Source organism: Psittacula echo, assembly GCF_963264785.1.
Source record: "Psittacula echo genome assembly, chromosome: 12".
In the NCBI taxonomy this organism is placed as follows: Eukaryota; Metazoa; Chordata; class Aves; order Psittaciformes; family Psittacidae; genus Psittacula; species Psittacula echo.
The window spans coordinates 12,906,256-12,930,072 of NC_137747.1; the positions used below are offsets into that span (position 1 = coordinate 12,906,256).

The 23,817-nt window shown below is 54.6% G+C and overlaps 1 protein-coding gene across 3 annotated transcripts; it reads right to left on the reverse strand.

Moving 5' to 3' along the window:
- Positions 1–2,123: 2,123 nt before the first annotated feature.
- ZNF341 (zinc finger protein 341) lies at positions 2,124–23,750 on the reverse strand. 3 transcript variants are annotated; one of them, XM_080627959.1, is made up of 15 exons: positions 23,359–23,750; positions 18,918–19,028; positions 17,625–17,812; positions 16,053–16,205; positions 15,204–15,434; positions 13,496–13,685; positions 12,262–12,346; positions 11,077–11,267; positions 9,969–10,162; positions 8,973–9,181; positions 7,581–7,677; positions 6,130–6,262; positions 5,545–5,656; positions 4,691–4,761; positions 2,124–3,204 (listed from the first exon to the last, which is right to left on the reverse strand). In XM_080627959.1, exons 1-15 carry the CDS (start codon positions 23,387–23,389, stop codon positions 2,690–2,692), a joined length of 2,511 nt encoding a protein of 836 aa, XP_080484085.1. In that variant the 5' UTR covers positions 23,390–23,750; the 3' UTR covers positions 2,124–2,689. The 3 variants fall into 3 exon arrangements, with proteins under 3 accessions (XP_080484085.1, XP_080484084.1, XP_080484086.1); XM_080627958.1 differs by lacking the exon at positions 23,359–23,750 and adding an exon at positions 22,834–22,954; XM_080627960.1 differs by lacking the exons at positions 17,625–17,812; positions 18,918–19,028; positions 23,359–23,750 and having other exon boundaries at positions 15,204–15,429; positions 16,053–16,173.
- Positions 23,751–23,817: the final 67 nt, after the last annotated feature.

Sequence of the window (23,817 nt, forward strand, 5' to 3'; positions counted from 1 at the left end):
GAGAGAGCGCGTTTGCCCCCCCAGCACGCAGGGCCAGCTCCGTTACACACCGCATAAAGAGCTCCTCTCCACGTTTCCTGTAGCCCCTTTAGGCACTGGAGCTGCTCTGAGGTCTCCCCTTCAGGAGCCTTCTCTTCTCCAGGCTGCCCCAGCCCAGCTCTCTCAGCCTGGCTCCAGAGCAGAGCTGCTCCAGCCCTCGCAGCATCTCCATGGCCTCTTCTGGGCTCGCTCCAGCAGCTCCACGTCCCTCTTGTGCTGTTGCCCCAGAGCTGGATCAGGACTGCAGGTGCAGTGCTGGGTGGCATCTTTCAGCCCCCACGTCCTGAGGCTGTTCTGTGGCTCTGCTTCCACTTCTTGCATTACATTCAGCACAACCAGTGAAAACCAGCTCCCAGCATCACCCTTAGACTGGCCCATGCACAGACCTGGTGGGAAGCAGGGCTCAGGAAGGAAAGGCCAGGCCTCCATCAGAGCCTCCCAGCTGAAGGAGCAGCACACAACAAACACATCATCATCATCTCAAAATAGACCCAAGCACAGTGCTGCAGTGAGTGCCAGAGCCCACATAATGACACCGTGTGGTGCAGGTATGGAGGGGAGGAAAAGAAGAAGAGGATATTTAAGCAAACGATTTCCTGATGCTGTTCCCCTCCTGGGAGAGCTGAGTACTTAAAATAGATTACACTGTGGGCAAGTAAACCCTGCCCTTCACAGCAGACAAGATGCTTCACAGAAGCACAGGAACTCCTAAGTAGGAAGGGCAGCCCAGCCAGCTCCACTCAGAGCAGGATGGTTCTGAGCTCTCACAGCCTCTCTGTGTAGAAATGCCTTTCCTTTACACCAAGTCAGATGCTGCCATGTTCCAGCATGCCCCTGTTGCCTCTTGTCCCATTCCTGTGCACCTCTAATTGTCCAGCTCCACCTTCTCCACTCCTCCTGCAGGCAGCAGCAAGACCTCTCCTTAACCTCATCTAAAGCCTGAACAATGCCCTTCTCCGTAAGGCCCTGGGCTCCATTTCCCAATAGCAGGAGGTACAGAAGCATCACAGATAAGTGAAATGGGCAAAAAGGGAGTTGGGGAGTGAGTGAGCAAAGGCTGTGGGACCTGCCCTCATAGGAACCCTGCAAGTCTCTGGGGTGACTGAGGCATCCCGTGGCAGCATAAAGCCAGAGGCTGAGTGTGGCAGAGGAAGGAAGGAGCATGGCAGGGCAGTGGAGAAGGGAGCAGCACACTTGGTGCTCTCCTGCCTGCCTTGGCCTCCAGCCCTGCCCCTGTGCTGGATTCCCAAAGGGAAAATCAAAGAGAAGCCAAATGGGCTCCAGAAATTATCCCAGTCATAGAATCACAGAACCCCAGCCTGGTTTGGGTTGGAAGGGACCTTAAAGCTAATCCAGCTCCAACCCCTGCCACGGGCAGGGACACCTTCCACTGGAGCAGCTTGCTCCAAGCCCCTGTGTCCAACCTGGCCTTGAACACTGCCAGGGATGGGGCAGCCACAGCTTCTCTGGGCACCCTGGGCCAGCGCCTCAGCACCCTCACAGGGAAGAGCTTCTGCCTAAGAGCTCATCTCAGTCTCCCCTCTGGCAGGTTAAAGCCATTCCCCTTGTGTTGTCCCTACAGGCCCTTGTCCCAAGCCCCTCTCCAGGTTTCCTGCAGCCCCTTTAGGCACTGGAGCTGCTCTAAGGTCTCCCCTTAAGGAGCCTTCTCTTCTCACACTGGAGTTTCTTGCTACTGGACCACACCAGCTCCCACCTGCCCGTGTCCCACTGGAACTAACAACGGGCCCATGGAACTGAGCTAAGGGAACACATAGGCTGGGAAGCAAAAGAACCCTGCAACACGGGAGCTGATGATAGAAAACTGCCTCACGGTGCACCACAGGTTTCCTGCGTGACCGGGCCAGGTCACTTCACCCAGGCTTTAGTCTCCTCCCTGTACACAGAAGGTGTCACCTTTAACTGTCTCAAGGATTAACTCACGGATGTCTCAGGCACTTGGAGATCCTTGGATATGGAGAAGAACCATGAAAAGAACACACCCTGGAGAGAATTACCAGCCAGAGAGAAGAGCCAACACAGAAGCACGCTGCCCCCCACCAACTCCACGCAGCACGTGAGGTCCACGGTGTTTATAACACATGTACAGACAAGGTGATCTTTCTGCTGATGGAGACAGAGAGGAGAAAGACACCAGAGATAAGTCTGTCAGGGTATTTCTGAACAGTGTTCCCAAAGGATCTCAAGATGAACTTGCTTCCACTAGGAAGGATCAATAGTTTGCTCTCGGAAAGGCCACCCAAATACTGGGCAATACAACTTTTAGGCCAGAAAAACCACAGATGGGACAGGCTGTGATTTGCAAAGCCACCCCATTTCAGCAGCTCTGTTTGGTGCACGTTTGCATGCTCCTCCTTACCCTGATTCAGGGATCTTGGTCTTTCTTGCCCTAAGCTGAAAAATATGAACAAGAAATAATGGAGCCATTCTCTTCAGTGCCTTGTAGCCATCGGTGGCTTCCAAGCAGCCCTCTACCCAAGGATGGGAAGAACAAGTGGAGAGGAAAGCTGTTCTCTCCCGTATCTGTCTACCTCCCCACAAGAGCTTTGGTCTTTTCCACTGGGATAAATTTCAGCACCAAGTGTGACAGCCCCAGCAGCAGCCCTCAGCCACACAGTGGCTCTGTGCACTGTCACTCTGTTGTCTGGATGTACACGGGGACAGCCAGCATGGTGCAGGGGCTGTCAGAGGCAGCCTGCAGTTCTGCTAGGGCCAAATTGGATGTGATGCTATTGGGCTGTCCAGGAACAACAAGGTCTGAGTCAGCAGCTCCTGACCCCCCAACCACGATGGACAGGACAGCATCTGACTCCTGGAAGGGTTCTTTGTTCGGGCCACCCTCAGGGAGGCTTTCCCCAACAGCCCCGTCCTTCAGCTCTGCCAGCCCCAGCGGGCTGGGGAGAGAGAGGCCCGCCTTGCGCCCCCGGGCCACCCGCTTCTTCTGGGGCTTCCTGAGCTGCAGGTCCTTGTCCTTGGGGGAGCCCAGGCGGCACTTGTGGTCCTTCATGTACTTGTGGCGCGTGAAGCCCTTGCTGCAGGTGGGGCAGCGGTACTTGTAGTTGCCGGTGTGCGAGCGCTGGTGCTCCATCATGTGGGCTCGGCGGCTGAAGGACTTGTTACAGTACTGGCACTTGTGGATCTTCATCCCTGCACAGAGCATGGGAAGAGAGAGCTTGGTTAGAGACCTGCATCCGTCAGGAAGACCTGCCCCTTCCCATATGGAGACAGGCTGAGAACACTGGGGCTGTTCAGCCTGGAGAAGAGAAGCTGCGTGGAGACCTCAGAGCAGCTTCCAGTATCTAAAGGGGGCAACAAGAATGCTGGAGAGGGACTCTTCATCAGGGACTGTAGCAATAGGACAAGGGGTGATGGGTTTGAACTGAAACAGGGGAAGTTCAGGTTAGATACAAGGAAGAAGCTCTTCCCTGTGAGGGTGCTGAGGCGCCAGGACAGGGTGCCCAGAGAAGCTGTGGCTGCCCCATCCCTGGCAGTGTTCAAGGCCAGGTTGGACACAGGGGCTTGGAGCAAGCTGCTCTAGTGGAAGGTGTCCCTGCCTGTGGCAGGGGTTGGAACTGGAGGAGCTTTAAGGTCCCTTCCAACACAAACCAGTCTGGGATTCCATGATTCTATGACAGCTTCATCTCCTCTTCCAAGGAGATGCTCCCAGATAAAAAGGAGGAGACATTGTGCCAAGCAAATCTGCAGTCAGAAAAGGGTGAGTGGACACCTTGGATGTGTGTTTACAACAAGCTAAAACCATAGTTCTTGCCTCAAATGAGAGGATTAAAATACCACCAGAAAAAGTCAGGTAATTGTGATGAAAATACAAAACAATCTTAAACTGTGATTTTGTTCAAGTGTATTTGCCAAGTAAAGACATTCTCACTTTCTTTTTCCTCCCAAGTATGGGAATGTAGAGTCTGAAACAAACCATCCACTGCACTGTCAGCACAGTCCCAGCTGATCACACTCTGCAAGGCTTTGGACATGACAGGCATAAGAAAAGACTCTCAGTTTTACCCCAAGAGACAAGTCTGAAGGTTTCCTGGGGTATAGGAATAAATCACGTCTTTATTAGGAGTGGGAGCATCATCTTTGGAACACAGAGAGAAGGGAACCAAATCCTATGAGATCTCCTTTTGAATGTGAGATGGTTTGGGGAAGGAGTGGACAGAGCACTCTGGATACTCATTTGGTAGCAAACACACCAAGTAATGCAGCTCTGGTCCTGAGCCTCAGAGCAGACACTGCCGACGGGTTTATATTGCCTTAGAAAACAGCCCAAAGCTGAGACTCAGCTCTAAAAGCAGGCTCATTTCAACAGGCCTGCAGCAAGAGAGCAAAAACCTAAACCTAGTAAATTCTATTCAGTATTCAGGCCTACATCTGGGAACACTGTACCACAGGCAGTGGGAATTCTCCCAGAGGAAGATACGCAGTAGCTGTGTTGGCTGAATGGTGGTAGAGGGGCACTGCAGGGAAGACACTTCTGAGGAATACCCTGTGCTTGTGGGGTCATAAAGCAGAGGCACTGCCACAGTCTGCTCTCTCTTGTTGCTCAGATTTACTCCTGTAACACACTCCTGCAGCACCAGTGAATCCCAGTCACTTCCACTGGCAGAGCTGCACTTACCCGAATGGGACAGGATGTGAGCCTTCAGCTTGTCAGGCCTGTTGAACTCCTTATTGCAGCCCGTGTGGCTTCTGTAACAAGAAATGCTGGTGAGCAGCATGAATCCACTGACATCAATGTATAAACACATCCTGGGCCATAGAGATCCCCAACCCTTCTCCTTAGTAGCACCCAGATGGGTCCTGTTGTGCAGTCTCCACTATTTCAGCCCTTCTGGAGAGGGGGAAGAAAAACAGGCTGTGCACGGACACGTGGCTTCTGCTGTACTGCACATGGTCTGTGCCTCACTATGAATACACCAAAAAGCAACCAGTTCAAGATCCCAGCTGGGGTATTTTGGAAGGAGCCACAAGGTGGTTGGAGCAGGGAGCAGCCAGTCAGTCCTGGCTATCTCAGAAGGCCCATGGCTGTGCCATGCATCTGGGGATGCAGCTCCTAAACCTGGGTTTCTCTGGCTCAAACATTAGCTCCCATGTTGCCAAGCGCTTTTCAAGACATGGCACTTGGGGAGAGCCAATCTTCAGGCAACCCCTGTGCTCTGTGGTCAAATACTCCTCTTCCCCAGTGCCCCCCAGGTGTAACACACATCCCTCCAGTGAAGGCAGGCTTTATTTTACAGGGCTTGATGAACTGAGATAAAATGATGTGGCCCGCAGGAAGTCAGTGACAAAAGACCAAGACTTCTGGGTTCCCAGTTTAACAGCACAAAGCATTCCCACCACCCCAAGCAGCAGTGGATTGGTAGATGGCACACATGCACCATTCCTTCCATGCCAAACCTTATCCCAACCCCATTAAGACACACATCCCAGCCCCATTAAGACATGCCACCACACTGGAGATGCACTACATACGAGAAGGGACATTTGTATTTCTTGAAGGGCTCATGGATCAGCATGTGGCGCTTGAGTTTGTCTTTCCGGTTGAAAGCTGCATCACACACTGAGCACTTGAAGGGCTTTTCACCTGGAGGAAAAGAGAGCAAGAGTCAGGGAGAGTCTGGTCATGCAGAGCTGCTCTGGTCACACACAGCATTCACTTGGGCACTCTGCTTCCCCATAAACTTCTCAAAACTTCCCTATCCCGCCTGATGGGTAAGTGGATAGATACAAGCCACACCGCTCCTGCTCTCCAGAGCCAGCTTCCTGAGCTTCTGCAACCACAGGCAACGGAGAACTTCTGTGTCACACTTCTAAGTGGTGCAGCACTGGGCACAAGGCTAAACCAAACCCATACATCTCCTCAGCCCATGTTACTACAAATGACTCAGTACAGCCAACTCTGTTACCCTGGGTGTCAGGAAAACAGCCAGAGCGGGAAGATGGCACAGAGACAACAGGCACTGCGGTGCCAGGGGAGCCCGTAGAATGGTTTGGTTTGGAAGGGACCCTTAAAGCTCATCCAGTTCCACCCCTGCACGGGCAGGACATGTGCCGTACCCGAGTGGATGTGGGCGTGCAGCTTGAGGTAGTGCTCCCGGCGGAAGAACTTCTTGCAGATCTGGCACTTGAACTTGCTGCCGCCGCCATGTGTGGGGATGTGGCGCCGCAGGTACCTCTCGCAGGGGAACACCTGCAACACAGAGACCAGGCTCAGAGCCAGCAGTGCACCGGGGGCATCACAGCAGCCAAACCAGGGCCATCACAGCACCCAAACCAGGACTAAAAGCCAGCAGCACACACGGGTCATCACTGCCCCTGCACAAGGTGTAGCCTGTATAGAAAGCATAATAAGCTCATGGTAACTCCTTGCTTGGGAAGGATGCACTGAGAAAACCTTCAGGTTTCTGTAAGGGGATATATGGATAGAGCTTAACAAAAAAGAGAAGAAACTAACCAAAACATAGCACAAAAAAACCAAACAAACAAAACCCAACCTTCTTATCCTTAAGAAAGAAACACGTTGCTGCTCAGTTTTGTAACACCATACTGCACAGGACCAGCACCCCAATGGATGCCCAGTCTCCCAGCAGCAGGGCAAGGACTCCCAGGAGTCCACCTTCCCACACAGTGACCTGCTATTTCTGCTTCCCAAGAATCTGTTACCACAGGCTCCCGTTCTTTACAAAGCCAGTATGAATGGTTCCTTTGGCTAATGGGACACTGGAAATCCAAGCTGACTGAATTCCTCATGAGCACGCTGCATGCTGAGGGGAACACAGGGGTTCTGTGCTCTCACATCTCCAGAGAACAGCAGTGTTAGTAAGAATACAAACAGAATTAACAAATGCTCCCGCAGGTAATGGGCTTTCAAGTCCCCACGCTGCATGCTCACAGTCCTACCAGGCTCAGAAGGGCATCTCTTACTGGTGGGGAAGGTGAAGACAGGTACAGCAGGATGGGTTACTGACCATGTCAGGAGCGTGTTTCTCCTTCCTGAGCTACCCCAGTACAGAGTGGTCACTACTGAGACTGTCCCTATCCCCCCTGCAGGATCTGCAGTGCCTTTGCTACAGAGGAGCAAGGGGCCATGTTCTACTCTGGATTTCAAAAAATAGTTTATTAGAATTTAAACCCCACAAAATTCTGCCCCTCAAACTGTGCTGAAGAGAGGATTTCAGCCCAAACCTACCCAGGCATCATTGCAGTCCCAGTCACATCACTCAGACAGGTTTCTCTTTGGCAAGGACACAGAGCGCACATCCAAAAGAGAGGAATGAGGGGGCACCCTGACAGATTTTGTTCAGCAAATGGAACCAGGAGAAAAGCCAGCACTGCGGGGAGGAACATACTGTGTGAGAGGCCGGGGGTGCCATCACCTCTGCCTCTCTGAAAAGGCCCTCACGAGCCTGCCAGTCTGTACTGAGGTAGGAAGGGAGAGGAAAGGGAGCTGAGGGTGCCCTCCGAGCCCTCACTGCATGTCCAGGGCTGGCCCAGGCAGCATCACCCACCTTCTGGCAGTGAGGGCAGGGGAAGTTGTGCGTCGCTGTCTGCAGATGGTGCTCCAACGCCTCCGGGGTGGAGTACTTATTTACACACTTGACACATCTGGATGTGGAGAGAAAGGACAGAGCCTGTGAGCAAGGCCATGGCTGCAAAGCCCCGCACTGCAGGCAGAGCCCAGCCCAGGCACCTTCCAGGTTGATTTTGACTGGGTGGTTTGGTACAAACAGCAACACCCCCAGCCAGGTGCTCTGAACCAGCAACCCCCAAAGCCAGGTCACACTCACACTCAGCATCCTTCACTAGGGGAGATGCTGGAGAACTGGGTGGAGAAGCCTTTTAACTGCTGCTGCTCTTCCACATGGAGCACCCAGACCTGAGCACAGATTCCACGTTGCTTCCTCATGGAGACAAGCTCTGTGGAATGACTTCACCTTACTTAAAACACCTCCTTCCTTCTTCAGTGCACAAGGACAGCAGCTCCCAGTGAAGGAGCTGAGTGGGGTCACAGCATAAAAGCAGTGTCACTCATGGCTGAGGCAGCCACAAGGTGACACGCTTCCATGTGGGGCCTACGGCATCTAACAGAGCTTGAGCTCCTACCACCACCTCTCCAAAGCCATCTGGGCCCTCTCCACCTCACCCGTTCTCACCTATCCTGGCAGTATTCCTGCTGGAGACCTCTGCCAGAGCTGAGTGATAATGGGCAATGGGGATGTGCGCCATCAACATCAACGCAGAGGCACTCACACATTGCATCTGCTGCAAACCCCTTTTTCCTTAGGCCAGACTAAAACCTCCCCAAACATAAGCAGGGCTCTGATCCCAGAGATCCCCACCAGCAAGCTGTAGGATGAAGCTGTGCAGTGCAAGGATAACCAGAAATCATGGTCTGTGCAAGTAGCAGTTATCCCATGATGCTCCAAGGTCACTTCCGCATCTTCTGGGCTTCCTACCCTTCCTGTATGTCCCTACAGGTATTTCAAAAGCTCCAGAGATCTCTTCATGCAACTCCTCACCCTTTCCCTCTACACTAGCAGAAAGAATAGACCCTTTCATCTCAAAGGGACAGGAGATTTTCCCTGGGCACAGATCCTACAGCACTCCCTTTGCAGGAGGTGTTTAAGAAGCTGGGAAGGACAGCTGTGCCCATCTCACTCTTGACTGGTGATCACAGGACTTGCAGTGATGGGATCTTCCCCCATAACTGATCCCAGCCTTTCAGTCTCCCTGAAACATTCTTTGCATTCAAAGTGCTTGGCCCCAGCCTGGTTTGCCACTTGGGTGCCCAAAAGAACCACTGACCACAAGGCCCCATCTTCCCTCTACTGTCCCCACCACTCAAACACACTCTGCACCACTCACTCCTACAAGCCTTGTGAGCACGATTGCTACTGTACTTGTACACGGCCACGTCCTTCTTGGGGCTGTGCTGGGGCAGGAGGCTGTGGGAGTACTGGTGCACACCCAGCTCGTACAGGGAGGGAAAGTCCTTGCTGCAGAGGTGGCAGCGATAACTCAGCTCCTCCTGGTGGCTCTTGATGTGCTCAAGGAAGGACTCCAGCTTCTGGAAGGTCTGAGCACAGGTCTTCACTACGCATTTGTACACCTGGGAGAAGAAGGGAGAGCAACTGGAGTGACACAGCACAGAAACAACAGGGAAGATCCTCTGCCAGCAGCCAGCGGCCTCCCTTTGTGGAAATCACTGCTGCTGAGTCATTTACAAACAGGGACCACTGTTCCTTGACCCACTGTGCTGGGGAACAAAGCAGCACTGTGGTTCCCAGAGCATCCCACCATGCCCACAGCCAGCTTAGTGCCCAAAGCATAGCTGAGAAACCCTGCCCTGCACTCCAGCAGGACACAATGTGGTGGCAAAACATTCCCTTCCTCTGCTGCCTTCCTCAGAGAAAGGGTATTTAAAGAGCACCTCAGCATCAAAATGTGGCTGGGCAGCTCCAGGGGAAGACAAGAGCAAGACCTGCTGGGAGCTGGATGTTCTGCAACCACAGATTTCAGGGCATAGCCCTAAGAAAGGTGGGGAAAGAGGTGTTGGTACCCACTGGAGCAGGTGAGACCACAACACCCAGCACTGACTGTCCCAAGACCTGAGAGCTGCCACCTGCACTGAAAGCTTTGATCTTTGCTTTCCTGCTCCTCTGTGCACCCAAACCTGCTGGGCTGACCTCTCACTCAGCAGGGTGGAGGCAGTGGAGCTTTCCAAAGCCACCCAGACCACAGAGCTGCAACCCAGACATGCAGAGAGCTGAACTGCGTGGGTTCATAGCACTGGCAGCTTTACAGAGCAGGAGGCTGAGGACAGACCCTGCGAGCTGGTGCACTGTATGAAGCCCACCCCAATCTTGCCACCAACACAGCACTCCCTCTGTCCCTACCTGCTCATTCTTGTGCTGTGTCATGTGTGATTTGAGCTGGAAATAGGTGTTGAACTTGCTGGGGCAGAATTGGCACTGGTAAGAGCTGTCGATCAACACAACCTGCTTGGCCTCCAGTTTGCCCCCCTCGCTCTCGTCCAGGGGGCTCATGTCTTGGGGTGGTGCTGGAGTGTTCCTCGAGGGCTGAGTCAGATCTGGAGAAAGGCAGAGCCAGTCACAGCACTGCTGCAAGCTGCTCTGCAAGCACCACGCTGCTGAGACACACCAGGCCTGCCCCTGCTCCAGCTTCTTCCTTCCTTTCAAAGGCAGATGCTTTACATCAGACAAATCTCACTAACAGGGTGGGTTTAAATATGTCTGCAGGTTATGAAGGGCTCTAACTACTCCATCCTCCTTTCCTTAACCCAATCGCTTTCGCCAGGGACTGAACTGTGCCCTGTGGAGCAGTCACCAGAACAGGCCTCCACCACTGAACCAGAGCCAGGCTTCCTCCCACCTCTGGCAACAGGCAGGAGGTCAGACCCAGCCAGTAGCTCCCATGATGGCTGCAGAGAGCAGCTCCAGTGCGGCCTTGTCCTAGACATGACATTGTCCCTCCTATCAGGACCAAGGCCACCCACACAAAGGGTATCCAGACCCCATCTGCAGCAAGGAGCTCTTCTCTGCCTCAAGTGTTTTCGGTTGGCTGCTGGGGCCAGACCCAGCCCAGGCTTGACTTGCACATTGCAAACAGCCAGAGCACTGGGCTGTGCTAAGCCACCAGCCCGTCTGGCGACTAGACCACAGCTGCTGAGTGTGGCTGCAGCTGCCAAGCAGTGAAAAGGGGAACATGCCTCATCACCCTGTCTGTGTGCACCCAGAGTCTGGAGCCACTGTTTCCACCAGCACCTGAACCCCATAGCTGGGGGTGCAAAAGGATGCACCTGACAGCTGGAGTCAAGCGGATGTGACTCCCTTCTCTATGCGTGCTGTGAACCCCACAGGAGGGATGCAACCACCACACACAGCTCCTGTGTGACCTCTTCCCTCCCTATGAGGCGGTGCAGGGACATGCACACTCCTCCCATCACTGCTCTGCCCCAAGCACACACCATCCCCAGAACCAAACCTGCGTTCTCCTCGTCCTCAGGCTGGTTGGGATTCAAGGCCATGACCTGCACCGTGATGGAGTTGCGGGAGATGGTGCAGCCCAGGCCTGGAGGCCACACTTTGTGGGTCTGCATGTGCTTCTTTACGTTGGACTTCTGGGCAAAGGCTCGGCCACACACGATGCACTGGAAAGGCTTCTCACCTGTGTGACTGAAGGCAGAAGGCACCAAATCAGCAGCCAGCAGAGAGAGGGACCAGAGATTGTGGTGGGGTGGCTGCTGCAGGACTGCACCAGGCACCTGGACCAGCCAAACAAGCGCTTTGAGACCTGATGAACTGGAGTAGGTGGGATGTGAAAGGCCTGGGGAAATCAGCCTGGTGCATAGACACAGCTCCTGCAGTTCAGGGATGGCAAGGGATTAAAGAAGTGGGAGAGGAAAAGAGCTGTGCAGGAATGTCAGGGCATGTGCTGCTGAGGTCTCTGCATGGACCCTGGGGACACCATCACTTCCTAACCCTCTTTTTCCCTGTCATCTCTCCCTTCCCTACACACATCTCTTCTATCTTGCAGCCCCCAGACCTCCCTGAATTTGCTCTCCCCTGTCCACAGAGAGAGGTCTTTCCACCCTGCTCTTCTGCTTCAGGAGGATGGAGGACTCTAGCACATGGAGTATGTGAAAGAGTCCTGGCTGGGAAGGGAAGGGAAACCATCACTTGGTCCTTCTCATCTGTCCTGAGTTCCACAGACTCTACTGGGGAGAACTTCGAAGATTTCAACAGTCTCCTGCCAGGGAAAAGCTCTTTATAAGGGTTCCCTCTACAGACACTGAGCTTGGCTTACGGGCTGCTAACACCAGCAAGCACGAAGGCTGCAGCTTGCTAAGGAGGGAGAGGAAAGGGCAGAGGCAATCAGTGGTGATGCTGCTGCTCCAGTGATCAAGTGACAACAGGTTTGGCTTTCAAAGTCTCATCAGAGACAAGTCTCCAGTCCCAGCCCATAACCAGCAAGAAGACAATATCCATAGTGCAGCCTTCACCCCAGGCACTGGGGAGGTGTCCTGGAGTGAAGGGATGAAGGCTCATCCCCAGCACAGCACAGATGCTGGGACATGACAAACACAAGGACTGCACAAGCTCCCTCAGTGGAGCTGTGCCCACCTCCACCCCAGCCATGCTGCTGTGGCCAGGTTAGTGGCACTGTTACCTCCTGATGTGCTGCTGCAGGTCGAAGTTCTTGGTAAAGGCCTTGTCACAGTAAGTGCATTTCAGCTTGGGGGACTTGGGCTTGCCTGGAAGAGCAAGAACGCAGACAGGAATGAGACCATGTGGCACAGCCCTGGCCCCCTGCATCACAGCGCCTTCACCCCAAGACATGTCCACTCAGAGCCAGGAATAAAGGGCTTATGGGTAAGACCTGCCTGGCCAGACTGGGGAGAGGTTATGGACACAAACATACATATGGACACAGCCTGAGCTAAGTCTAGAAATGCCAGGAAAAAGGAAAGTAGCAGTGCAGGGGGCAGAGCATCCCCTTCAGGCATTAACCACTCCAGTGACCCTTCCAGCTGTGCTATAAAGCACCTACTTTAAGGGCACATTGGACATTGGGAAAAGACAAAGGATTAGTGAGAGAAAGGGCCCCAGTTCTCTCTCCTACGAACTCACCATCAGCCAGAGCACAGGCATAGTTCTCCCATGCAGAAGATCACTCAGTCACATCTTCTGTCTACTATGATGGGGCATAAACCAATGATAAACAGCAGAACCAGGGGCTGCTCTAGGAATTTTTGGACTGAGAGCTGCAGCCTGCATGATCATTCCCACCTCTGCAAATAAGGTTAAACCACAGCATGTGTATGGTTGTGTCTCCAGAGGCCCAGCCATTCGTTTTCCTCTACCTCATGCCTAGGACCTACCTTGTCACTCACAGCAATGTGTGCATCAGAGCATCAATGGTCAGGCTTGGCCAGAGAGGCTCTGACACTCCTCCAGTCTGTGATGGGGCATATCCCATCCTGCCTGACCTGGAGACAGGCACTGAAACACCCAACAGGGACAGGTCTGCTGAGCTTTGTGAACAGAGCCTTCAGGGCCAGGCCACATCCAGTCCACCAGCACTTCCTTGGGTTAAAAAGGACCAAGCTCTAACACCTCACTTTGCAGAATGTCCCAATCTCTGTAGCTGCAGAGACTCAGCACAAGCTTGCCCATGCAGCAGCACAGGGACAGTCCTTTCACATGGGCTCACCCAGAGGTGACACACAAGAAGCGCATCCACACTGCCCTGCTCTCGATAGCTTCATTCAGGGCATCGTATTCCTCCTCCAGAGCTGCACACCCAGCCAGTGCCATCCCACAGGCCCTGGAGAGCCCGCATCATGCTGGTGCCTGGTGTGATAAGCAGGTTAGTGCAGGGCAGGTGCTCTGAGGGCACTCACCTTCCTGCAGCCCAGCCTCGCTCTTGCAGCGCCGACTTTTGACAGCAGAGGTGGAAACAAACCCAACCATGCTGCCTCCTCCTGCACTGGCCAGAGGGGTGGGAGTGCTCTTGGGCTTGAACCCTTGCTTCCCAGGGCTGTACACAGGAGGAGAGGGGTACACAGGACTGTCCACACATTGCCCAGGTACCTGCAAGAGTGCAGTTTATCAGTGGAACCAGGTTTGCTGCAGTTACATTGAGCCCTAACCTCCCTCTCCAGCAGCACCTGCCACACCAGCCAGAGCTTTCTGCCTCCCACCAAACTGGATTAAGCTTCTGGTTCACCAGTCCAGCACTGTCTCTCTAAAACTAACACACTGCACAGAGTGCAACTCTCCTGCTGAACATCACAAGGTATCCAGCAGGTATTACAGGACAGCAAAGAAACACTCTGAAGGAGCCATCTAGTCCCTCACTTAGGTCTTATGCCTACAAGTTTCTTATCCTTCCAGAGCAGGTTACCAGGATGATCCCCATTGACCCAGTGGGCTCACAACAGCCCTGAAGGCAGGGAGGGAGCTTCAGGCCCTGCTGCCTGCCCTGGCAGGACTGCAGAAGGGAAGGAAAGCACAAGAAAATCTAATGTGGCAAAGCCCAGCTTTTACATCAGCACCCATGTCAGAAAAGGACACAAAGAGAAAAAGAAGCATCAGTCTGGGGAGAAATGGTTTAAGGGTGTTTCTGATGCCCACCCTGATAAACTCCACAGACCACTGTGTATCCAACATCCCCATCCATTTCTGACCACTGGTACCTCCACATCAGATAAGAGCTACAAAGGTAAGGCTGAGAAACCTCTGTCACATCCAGTGGCTCCTGTTGTGAATGGCAGTGCTAACCTGGAGGCTGTGAGCAGCTGATCCACAGGTAAATCCACCCCTGCCAATGCTTCTCCTTAGGAAAAGCCGCCTTGCCAAGTTCATTGCTATTTAGACTGAGTTTTGCTCTCCACTTTAGCCTGCAGTGCACAGCGGGTGTCTGCAATTCTCTAGAGGTGAGCTCCCTGTTCCTCCCAACACCTGCAGGTATCTCTCAAGCACAGCAGACATTCAGGTCTCTTAAGCCTGTGTCAGCTGAGTCCTCCATCTCTCCTAACTGCCTCTCTTGTTCTGAGAATCCCCATCTCAGCATCCTCAGAGCACTTCCACTGTCTGAAGGGGGCCTACAAGGATGCTGGAGAGGGACTCTTCGTCAGGGACTGCAGCGATAGGACAAGGGGTGATGGGTTTGAACTGAAACAGAGGAAGTTCAAGTTAGCTATAAGGAAGAAGTTCTTCCCTGTGAGGGTGCTGAGGCGCTGGCACAGGGTGCCCAGAGAAGCTGTGGCTGCCCCATCCCTGGCAGTGTTCGAGACCAGGTTGGACACAGGGGCTTGGAGCAAGCTGCTCTAGTGGAAGGTGTCCCTGCCCGTGGCAGGGGTTGGAACTGAATGAGCTTTAAGGTCCTTTCCAACACAAACCAGTCTGTGGTTCTAGGAGTCTGTGATCATCTTGCCAACATCCTTCCTTTCAGTACCTCCTCCTGCAGAAACAATCATCGCCAAATACCCCAACACATCTTCCCAGGCTCTAATTCCACATTCCTAGCCCAGGTGACTCCGGAACAGCTTTGCTTGTCAGAAGAGGCTCAGGACAGAGCCCCTGCACACAACCAGCCCCTGGCCTTACCTCCATGGGCGGATAGGGCTGCATGCCCAGGCCCTGCATCTCCACAGTGCTGTTTGCTGCCATAGGAGCCGGTGCACTGTACACCTCCACCACGCCGCTGCCGGGCGGCCCCGGAGCCCCCAGGCTCGGGGGAGGAGGAGGTGGAGGCTGAGGAGGTGGAGGTGGTGGTGGTGGTGGTGGGGGAGGCGGCTGGGACAGGTAGCCAGACCCAGCATGCATACCCAGGCTGCTCTGAAACCACAACAGGGACACACACACAAGAGACACAGACAAGACATTGAAAACGCAGCAGTGATGGGTTGGAGGGGCTGATCCCTCACACACATCCCCAACCCCAGTTCAAAAGTGATGGTGTCCTGACACAACTGACAGGTTGGACCAGACTCTGCTGGCTTGCAAAGGCTTGGCATGACCTGCCAGTAGACACTGTCTCCTCCAAAACCCAAGTGCTCAAGCCCCACTGCTGTGTTTTTTGCTTGTTTTTAAAGCTTTAATCCTTCTGGTTACAGAGGACATTGTCGGAGCATGGAGAGTGTCTACAGCCTGGCCAGCCCCATGGAGAACCCAAACCACCCATCTCAGGCAGAGAGATCCAACCACTATGTGGGGGCTCAACAAAAAGCTGGAGAGACCATGTTACAAAGGTCTGAGCATCCAACAGCAAGACCACCAGGAGAAGACAGGCCCTGAAGCTGTCCTGTCATTTACCCTCCCTGAGCCTGGCTGTCACATTGGGAAGGTGCCCAGGGTTCAGCCCTGAAGCAGATCTCTAGAGTCTGGTTGACAACAGGGCTCTGAGGCTGTGCCAGCACTGCTCCATGCAGACGGATTCCCCTGCCTGCCCCTTACCTGCGCTGGGGGCTGCACCGCCGGCATGGGCTGGTCCAAGGATGTGAAGGCAGACATGGCCGACATGAGCACCTCGTCGCTGACCAAGATGTTCCCCTGCACCAGCGTCTGGATCAAAGGTGATGGGGGAACCGTGATGTACGTCGAAATTTGCTGAAAGAACAAAAGAACACGTGGTTCAGCAGCAATCAACCAAAAGCCACGACAGGGCTGTTTCCTGACCCTGAGTCTCGGCTTTCACAGCCTCTGCTCACCACATGAGCCACAGTAACCATCTACAGCTCCCTGCTGAGTCCATGGTAGTTTCAGGCAGTAATGATAAGGCAACTCCAGAAAATACTCTTCAGAAAAGGAGGTAATATATCACAGTGGTGACTGGCTACCATTCAGCTCATGGTTCTTAAACGAGACATGCAGGACACAGTGGTCACAGACAAGTTCAGGCCTTTCCTGGCTGCTTCCCCCAGCCAGGGAAGGAAGAGAGCTGAGGGGGGCTGCTCTGGCTGCAGATGGTGAACATCAGGCTCTCCTCTTCAGAGTGGAGTTGGATTAGAGGAGGGGAGGAAGGCTGTTCTGTTTGCTGTATGGGAACAACCCGTGCCAGCAGCCCTGGGCAGCACCAGCTACTGAACTTGAAGAAACCAGTTGGTTTGAAAGCACTTTGGAAACCACCACGCCTGCAACACACAGTACATGTTATGCACAAGGGACTCACTCCTGAGAAGTCTGCTGGGAAGAAGAGCTGCTCCAGAGAGGATATTCCCCAAAACATTTGTCACATCACATTATGTGGGCTTACTTGCCGGAAACGGAGAGGAGGGATGCAGGGATGAAGCTGCCAGACATTGCCCTCCTCTTCTGCCCACGAGCCAGACCATGGCCCAGAGGACAGCAAGGGCCATTCCACCCTGAGCCCTGCAGTGTGCACCCAGGCACATGGCTGGGCTGCAAGGCTGAGACATGAGGGCTCTCCAGTACAGCAAAAGTCCAGCTGTAGCACAGACACAAGGTGAAACCCCTCCCGTCCTGAAGAAGGGGCCATCAGACACTTGTGCTGGAGGACACCTCACTGCAGAGGACCAGGCAGCTTTAATCATGAGGTCAAAAGCGAACAGGACCACAACTGAGCCTTCTAGCAAAGAGGTCACAGAATCATAGAATCCCAGGCTGGTTTGGGTTGGAAAGGACTTTAAGATCACCCAGTTGCAAACCCCCGCCACAGGCAAGGACACCTTGCACTAGATCGTGTCACCCAAGGCTCTGTCCAACCTGGCCTTGAACACTGCCAGGGATGGAGCATTCACCACTTCTCTGGACAGCCTGTTCCAGTGCCTTACCACTCTCACAGTAAAGAACTTCCTCCTTATATCTAATCTTATATTCCCCTGTTTCAGTTTGAACCCATCACCCCTTGTCCTATCACTACAGTCCCTGATGAAGAGTCCCTTTCCAGCATCCTTGCAGGCCCCTTCAGATACTGAGGCACCACTGGATCTAAATACATCACCCAGAGGTCCCCCCAACTCCCAAACCCCAGCGACAGCAGCAGAGCCTGTGCCTGCAGCAGGGTACCTGCCGGCTGGCGCCCGGAGCCTGCTGCACCGACGTGATGGACGGGGTGTACACGCTGTTGGTGGCCAGCGAGACAGTGGAGAGGGAAGGGGCATTGCCCTGGCACTGCTCTCTCTTGTGGGTCATGAAGGCAGGCAGCGAGTTGAACTGCTTCTTACACTTCCCACAGAGGAACACGTCTTCATCATCTGCAATTAAAAGGACCAGGTCACTGCTCTGGGCTTCCTTCTACAACCTCCAGTGCTACACATGCCAACCACAGCCATGGGAAAACAGACACCTTTTGGGTCTTAGCACCTCAAGGGCATCATCATCAGGACAGATCAGCTGCTGGCACGCTGTTCCTCCTTCCTGATCCCAAGCCCTTCCTAAAGCCAGCTGGTGTGATAGAGACCATTCCAGCCCTGCTCCCATACATGAAACCCACTGTCTCCCTGGGACAAACTGAATCCTGTTGGCTTTCTCATCCCAAAGACATGAACAACCTGTAGCACTCTGCTTTTAACCAAAACAGGTTCTTCCAAAGCACCTGCATTATGTTGGCTGAGGCAGATTTGATTACTCAAGGTTGCTCAAAGGAAGAGAAGTAACTTGGATCAGGGCAGAGTTGATGGCAGCTTGTGTCCAAAAGCCACCCATCCCCAAGACTGCTCGTCTTCGGTGCCTCTGCTTAATGTTGGAAGCAGAAAGACGACAAGCCAGTTACCATGTCCTAGATGATACTTGAAGGTTACCAAACCCCACAAGCACACACCATTGGCACTGGATCCAGTCAGACCCACAAGGCTGTACCTCCCATCTGATTCAGAGCCCAAAGCAGAACATTTCTGGGACACAGATAATAACTGCTCCAGGGAATAAGTCAGTACCACCCAGCGAGTCCTGGTCAAGCACTACCAGTGTTCATGTGCACATAAATGACCAGTTCCCATACGCATTCTCACAGATGAGCTACTCAGTGCAGTTGTACATCCCAGAGGATAAGGAATGGCTCATTAAACAGAAAACGTGAGCAGTAACAAGCACTAGTGGCAGGAGAGTGGCTGCTCCCTCCCTTCATGCCTTTATTGGAAGCATATGGTCAAGTCTATTGTTATGACCATGTCCAAAAGCATCTCTGCTCACTTGGGCACTTGCCCCCTTGCTCCTGCTCTGCCCAGTCCTCCTGAGGGCTCACAACACTCATAGCATCACCCTATACACACAGCTCTTCTGTTGACTGTTCCAATAGTCAGAAATGCACACTGCAGCCCTCCTGCCTCTCTTCTCTCTCCAAGTGCTACCAGGACTCACCCATGGACTGGATGGCAGCAGAGGAGTTGACATTCTGAGCAGATGGATCCGTCACACCTCCTTGACCATCCAGCAAGGACTGCACAGCCAGCACTGTCTGGTTATCCATTCCTGCAAGGAGACACAAGCATGGATGGTAAATCACAGACTGAACACAGAGCACTCACAAGCCATGGAGGGAAGCTGCTCACTGCCTGCTGCTGTCTTCTCCCAGGGCCACTCTCACCTTCTTGTCCCCCTCTACTCCACAGCATTCACTGTCATCCTAAAGCGACACTCCCACCTGCCTCCATACACTCCTTTGATACAACAAGAAAAGGGAAGAAGGGCAAGGAAAGCCAGAAAAGGGCCTGGTTTCAGGCATCTGCTGCAGAGAGGAAGGATGCTTACAAGCACTGGCTATGAAAAGAGCTGAGAAGTTGCTATTCGGAATGCATGGGCCAGATGGGCAGCCTGGGAGAACCTGCCTGGGGAGAGTGAGATACAGCACAACTGAGCTCAGTGAAGACAAAACCTCTGGTGGCAGCAACTCGGTCCCAGCAGCAGTGTCAAAAATGCCTCCTGGGTTTCTAGACCAGTGTTCCCAGATCCGATCAGACGCAGGGCTACAAACTACAGGAGGATTTAGATACAGCTTTAGGAAGGAAATACTAAGAGTGGGCTCCCAGGAGAGATCCTGGGGGGGACCCACTCAGCCACCGGCTGCCACCCCAGCCTGGGACATGTGGAAGGGCAGAGTCCCACTCCAGGACTGGGTTCCTCTAAGGGCTCCTCTCAAGCAGAAGTGCCAGTCGCTCTCTCTCATTCCCACTTCCCTTGGGCTCCAGGAGAGCACAAACTCCCCCGGCCACATTTGGTGTCAGAATCAGCTCACTCGCTTTGGCACAAAGGTTTTTCACTGCAGATAAAATGCTCTAAAGTATTGCAGAGAAACGCAGGCGATGGGAGTGCTCTGCAGGGAGACCACCCTGCCAGCAGCATGTGAACAACAGGTCAAACCTGGCAAACCTCAGATGTAGACATGCAGAAGAACCTGATTATGGGGTGAAAAGGGTGGTTTTTATGCATCACTCCCCCTTCCCATTCCTTTATGACAGGGAACCCATGGATAAAACGAGGAGCACACCAGGGTTGCATGTTACATCTTGAGGATAAAGAGAGAAATAGGTGGGTGGTTCTCAGGTTGCTTCCACTTCTCTTCAAGATCTTTGCAAACCAAAGGTGCAAAGCTCTGAACTCACAATTATGGGCCACAGTAAAAAAGAAAATCAATCTGAACACTCCCAAGCAGTGAGGTGAGCACCATTCCTGGTGATAGGTCACTCACCCAGCATCAGGAAGGACAGTGAAATGCCTTAACAGATCACAGCATAAAGCACTGCAGCTCCTCTGATCATCTGAACACTTCTGCTGGACAAGCAGGATGTCACCTTCCTGACGGCGAGTATCTGTAGAATCCACAGCATTTTAAAGGTAACCTACATAGTCATTTCTCCTGTACCCCCAGTGTGAAGCAAGCACCATCGAGACTGTGAACACCGTTCTGATCACTAAGGACAGGCTGCAAACACAGCACGTGCCCTGGGAGAGGGGAGAGCCACATTCTGCAGTGCGGGGAGCAGAGGGCACAGGCAGCTGCAGATCACACCACACCATAAAACCACCCCTGTGCCTATGAGAAGCCTTTGACACAAATCCCAGCAAAGCTGCAGGTCCAGTTCTGCAGCCTCAGCTGGTGCAGAGCTGCAGCCAGCCCCACAGGACAGCACAACGCTGCCGGAACACCCCTGAGCGCATCTGCTCGCACCCCAACCAAAGCCCTGCTTTAAAATACACCTCCTCTTGCACAGATCACCTCCTGGCAACTGCACAGGCAGCACTGCAGGCTCCTGTTGGTACATCCCAACCACGGAGTGAAATGGAGCAGCTCCTCCTCAGCAGAAGCAAGCTAGCAGGATGCAAAAGGACAAGCGGGGGTCCAAAGTTCAGGTTCAGTATATTATGGGGACAATTAAGAACAGTTTGCATCAAGAATTCCACCCTTGATATGCCCAGCACTGGACAAGTGGGTTTCCTTCTGGCACACAGCCACATCTTCCAAGTGCTAAAGCCAGATGATTGCAGGAAGAAGCCTGAGGAGAAGCCAAGCCCTAAAGACAGGCAAGAGCAATGCAGCAATGCTGCCAGTATTACATTCAGCCTTCTGCTGGAGAAGAGGCCCAGGACCACAGAAATCTGTTGCTCCTTATCCATGTGGCAATCCATGCAATGCTCATTGAATCCCTGCAGCTTCATGGGGTAAATGCACAATCCACACTCAACACAGAGGGAAACCACGTCCAGGGTTTAGTAACCCATGAAGACAAGCAGAGTTACACTGATGCCATTCACAGCCATCCATGGACTCCAGGAGAAAGCTCTGGGTCGATCCTGCATGGATTGCAGCCAGCACTAGCCTGCAGGATGTTCTTCAGAGTCATGAAACCTAAAGCAAAAGCCACCTCATCTCTCCTGGCAGCAGCAGAGCCTTTCCCCAGAGCCTGGCAAGAACAAGGTGATTTGGGAAGCCAAGACACAAGTACAAGATCATTGATTCGTGGTTTTCCCCTTTCAGATTTCTCTCAGTTAGAGATGAAACAAGAGTGCCCCTTTCACCAGGCGCTGCTTTCCTCTTGCACCCACAGTTTCATGTATTGAGCACCGGGTGCTTCAGTAACAGGCAAAAGGCACCTTTGCCTCCAGCGCCCACTGAGAACACAGCTGCCAAGTCACCACTGACTTGTGGTCACATCAAAAAGACAAAATGCACAAACTCAGCTGCTAAAAGCTACCAGTTGTGGGTGAAAAGCAATAAATACGCTTTTTTCTTCATCTGCTCCAATGTTTTGCTCTCCTGGATCCTGAAAGAAAACCCACACAATGAGAAGAAAGTGTGCTGGGCTGCACCCCCAGAGCGTGAGCAGCAGCTCAGGGAGGGGATCCTGCCCCTCTGCTGTGCTCTGGGGAGACCCCCCCTGCAGCCCTCATCCAGCTCTGGGGCAGCAGCACAAGAGGGACGTGGAGCTGTTGGAGCGAGGCCAGAGGAGGCCATGGAGCTGCTGCGAGGGCTGGAGCAGCTCTGCTCTGGAGCCAGGCTGAGAGAGCTGGGCTGGGGCAGCCTGGAGAAGAGAAGGCTCCTGAAGGGGAGACCTTAGAGCAGCTCCAGTGCCTAAAGGGGCTGCAGGAAACCTGGAGAGGGGCTTGGGACAAGGGCCTGTAGGGACAGGCCAAGGGGAATGGCTTTAACCTGCCAGAGGGGAGACTGAGATGAGCTCTTAGGCAGAAGCTCTTCCCTGTGAGGGTGCTGAGGCGCTGGCACAGGGTGCCCAGAGAAGCTGTGGCTGCCCCATCCCTGGCAGTGTTCAAGGCCAGGTTGGACACAGGGGCTTGGAGCAAGCTGCTCTAGTGGAAGGGGTCCCTGCCCATGGCAGGGGTTGGAGCTGGATGAGCTTTAAAATCCTTTCCAACACAAACCAGGCTGGGGTTCTATGCCTGTGAGAAGAAAACAGGGAACCTGATTCTACAGAGAGCTGTTAAATGCACTGAGTAACCTGACAAAATAGAAGTATTTCTTCTTTGCTCCTGTTTCTGCTGTGATGGCAGGTGCTGTTTGCAAACCACAGGGTGACCATCCCAGTTCAGGGCCTTCCAGTCAGCAGTCACCCCATGGAAAAAGGAACACCCGTATAATGCAGCTTAGGAAATAAACCCCGTGTGAAGCAGTTTTCCTCCAGAGATGCTGACGCTGAGCTCGGTGTCAGGCAGCCACACAGCAGCATCCCCTCGGATGGCACCTGCCCGTGACACTAAACTGAGGTGAACCCCAGTGCAACGCCTTTGCCCGCAGCAACACACACATGCAGGAGCCAGCACCCACCTGGGGAGCCCCGGGGTGCGGGGAGGACGGGGAGACCCGGCATGCAGGGCACGGGAGGCTCAGGGATGCGGCTGCCCGGGGTGGTCCCGTTCCCTGGGCACAGACAGGGGGTGCCGGGCACGGAGCGATGGGAGGCGATGGGGAGCCCCTGGCCCGTGGCCGGGCTGGCACAGAGCGGGTCCCCGCGGTGAGCTCCGCGCTGCCGGCGGGGGCCGCCCGCTGCGGTCCCGCCCCGCCGCCGCCGCCGCGCGGGGCCGCTCGCACCGCCCGCCTGCCCCGGGGCCGCGCCGGTGCGCGCCGCCGCTGGGGAGGGGCGGGCGGGGAGCGAGGCACGGTCCCGGGCTGCCGGGAGCACCCCCCGAGCCGCGCCGTGCCAGGCCTCAAGGGGCGGCCCCGCCGCCGCCACTCGCCCGGCGGAGGCAGCGCGGAGAGGGGACGGCGCGGGGCGGGCGGGGGTGGGCAAAGGAGAGGCGCATCCCCGGTGCCGGCCCGACGCGGCCCGGCTGGGCCCTGCGGTCCCGTTACCTTCCAGCGCCTCGAAGATCGCCTGCGCCATCTTGGAGCCGCGGCGGCCGCGACCCGCCAGACGGAACGGGCACCGGGAGGGCCGCCGCCGCCGCCAGGGGGCGTCCTCCGCCCGTGACGGGGACCGGGGATGGCGGGAGGTGCCGGGTGTGTGGGGGGGGCGGCCCTGGGGGCTGTCCCGGTGCTCAGGCGGCGGCACCTCGGCGGGAGCGGCTGCGCCGGGCGGGACTCTCGCGTTTAACCTGTGCCGCGGAGGAGCGGGGCCGCAGGCAGCGCCTCAGGGCTACGCGCGGGACGGGCCCCGCGACCGCACCCATCCCGCTCCCGGCGCGACGCCTACGAGGCCCCGCGGAGCTGCCGCCACTGCGCTCCCGGGCCGCTGGAGGGCCGCGGCCCCATGACCGTCACCGGGCCGCGCCGCTGCCCTCCGCGGGGCGGGTGGGCGGGACTCTCGGCGCA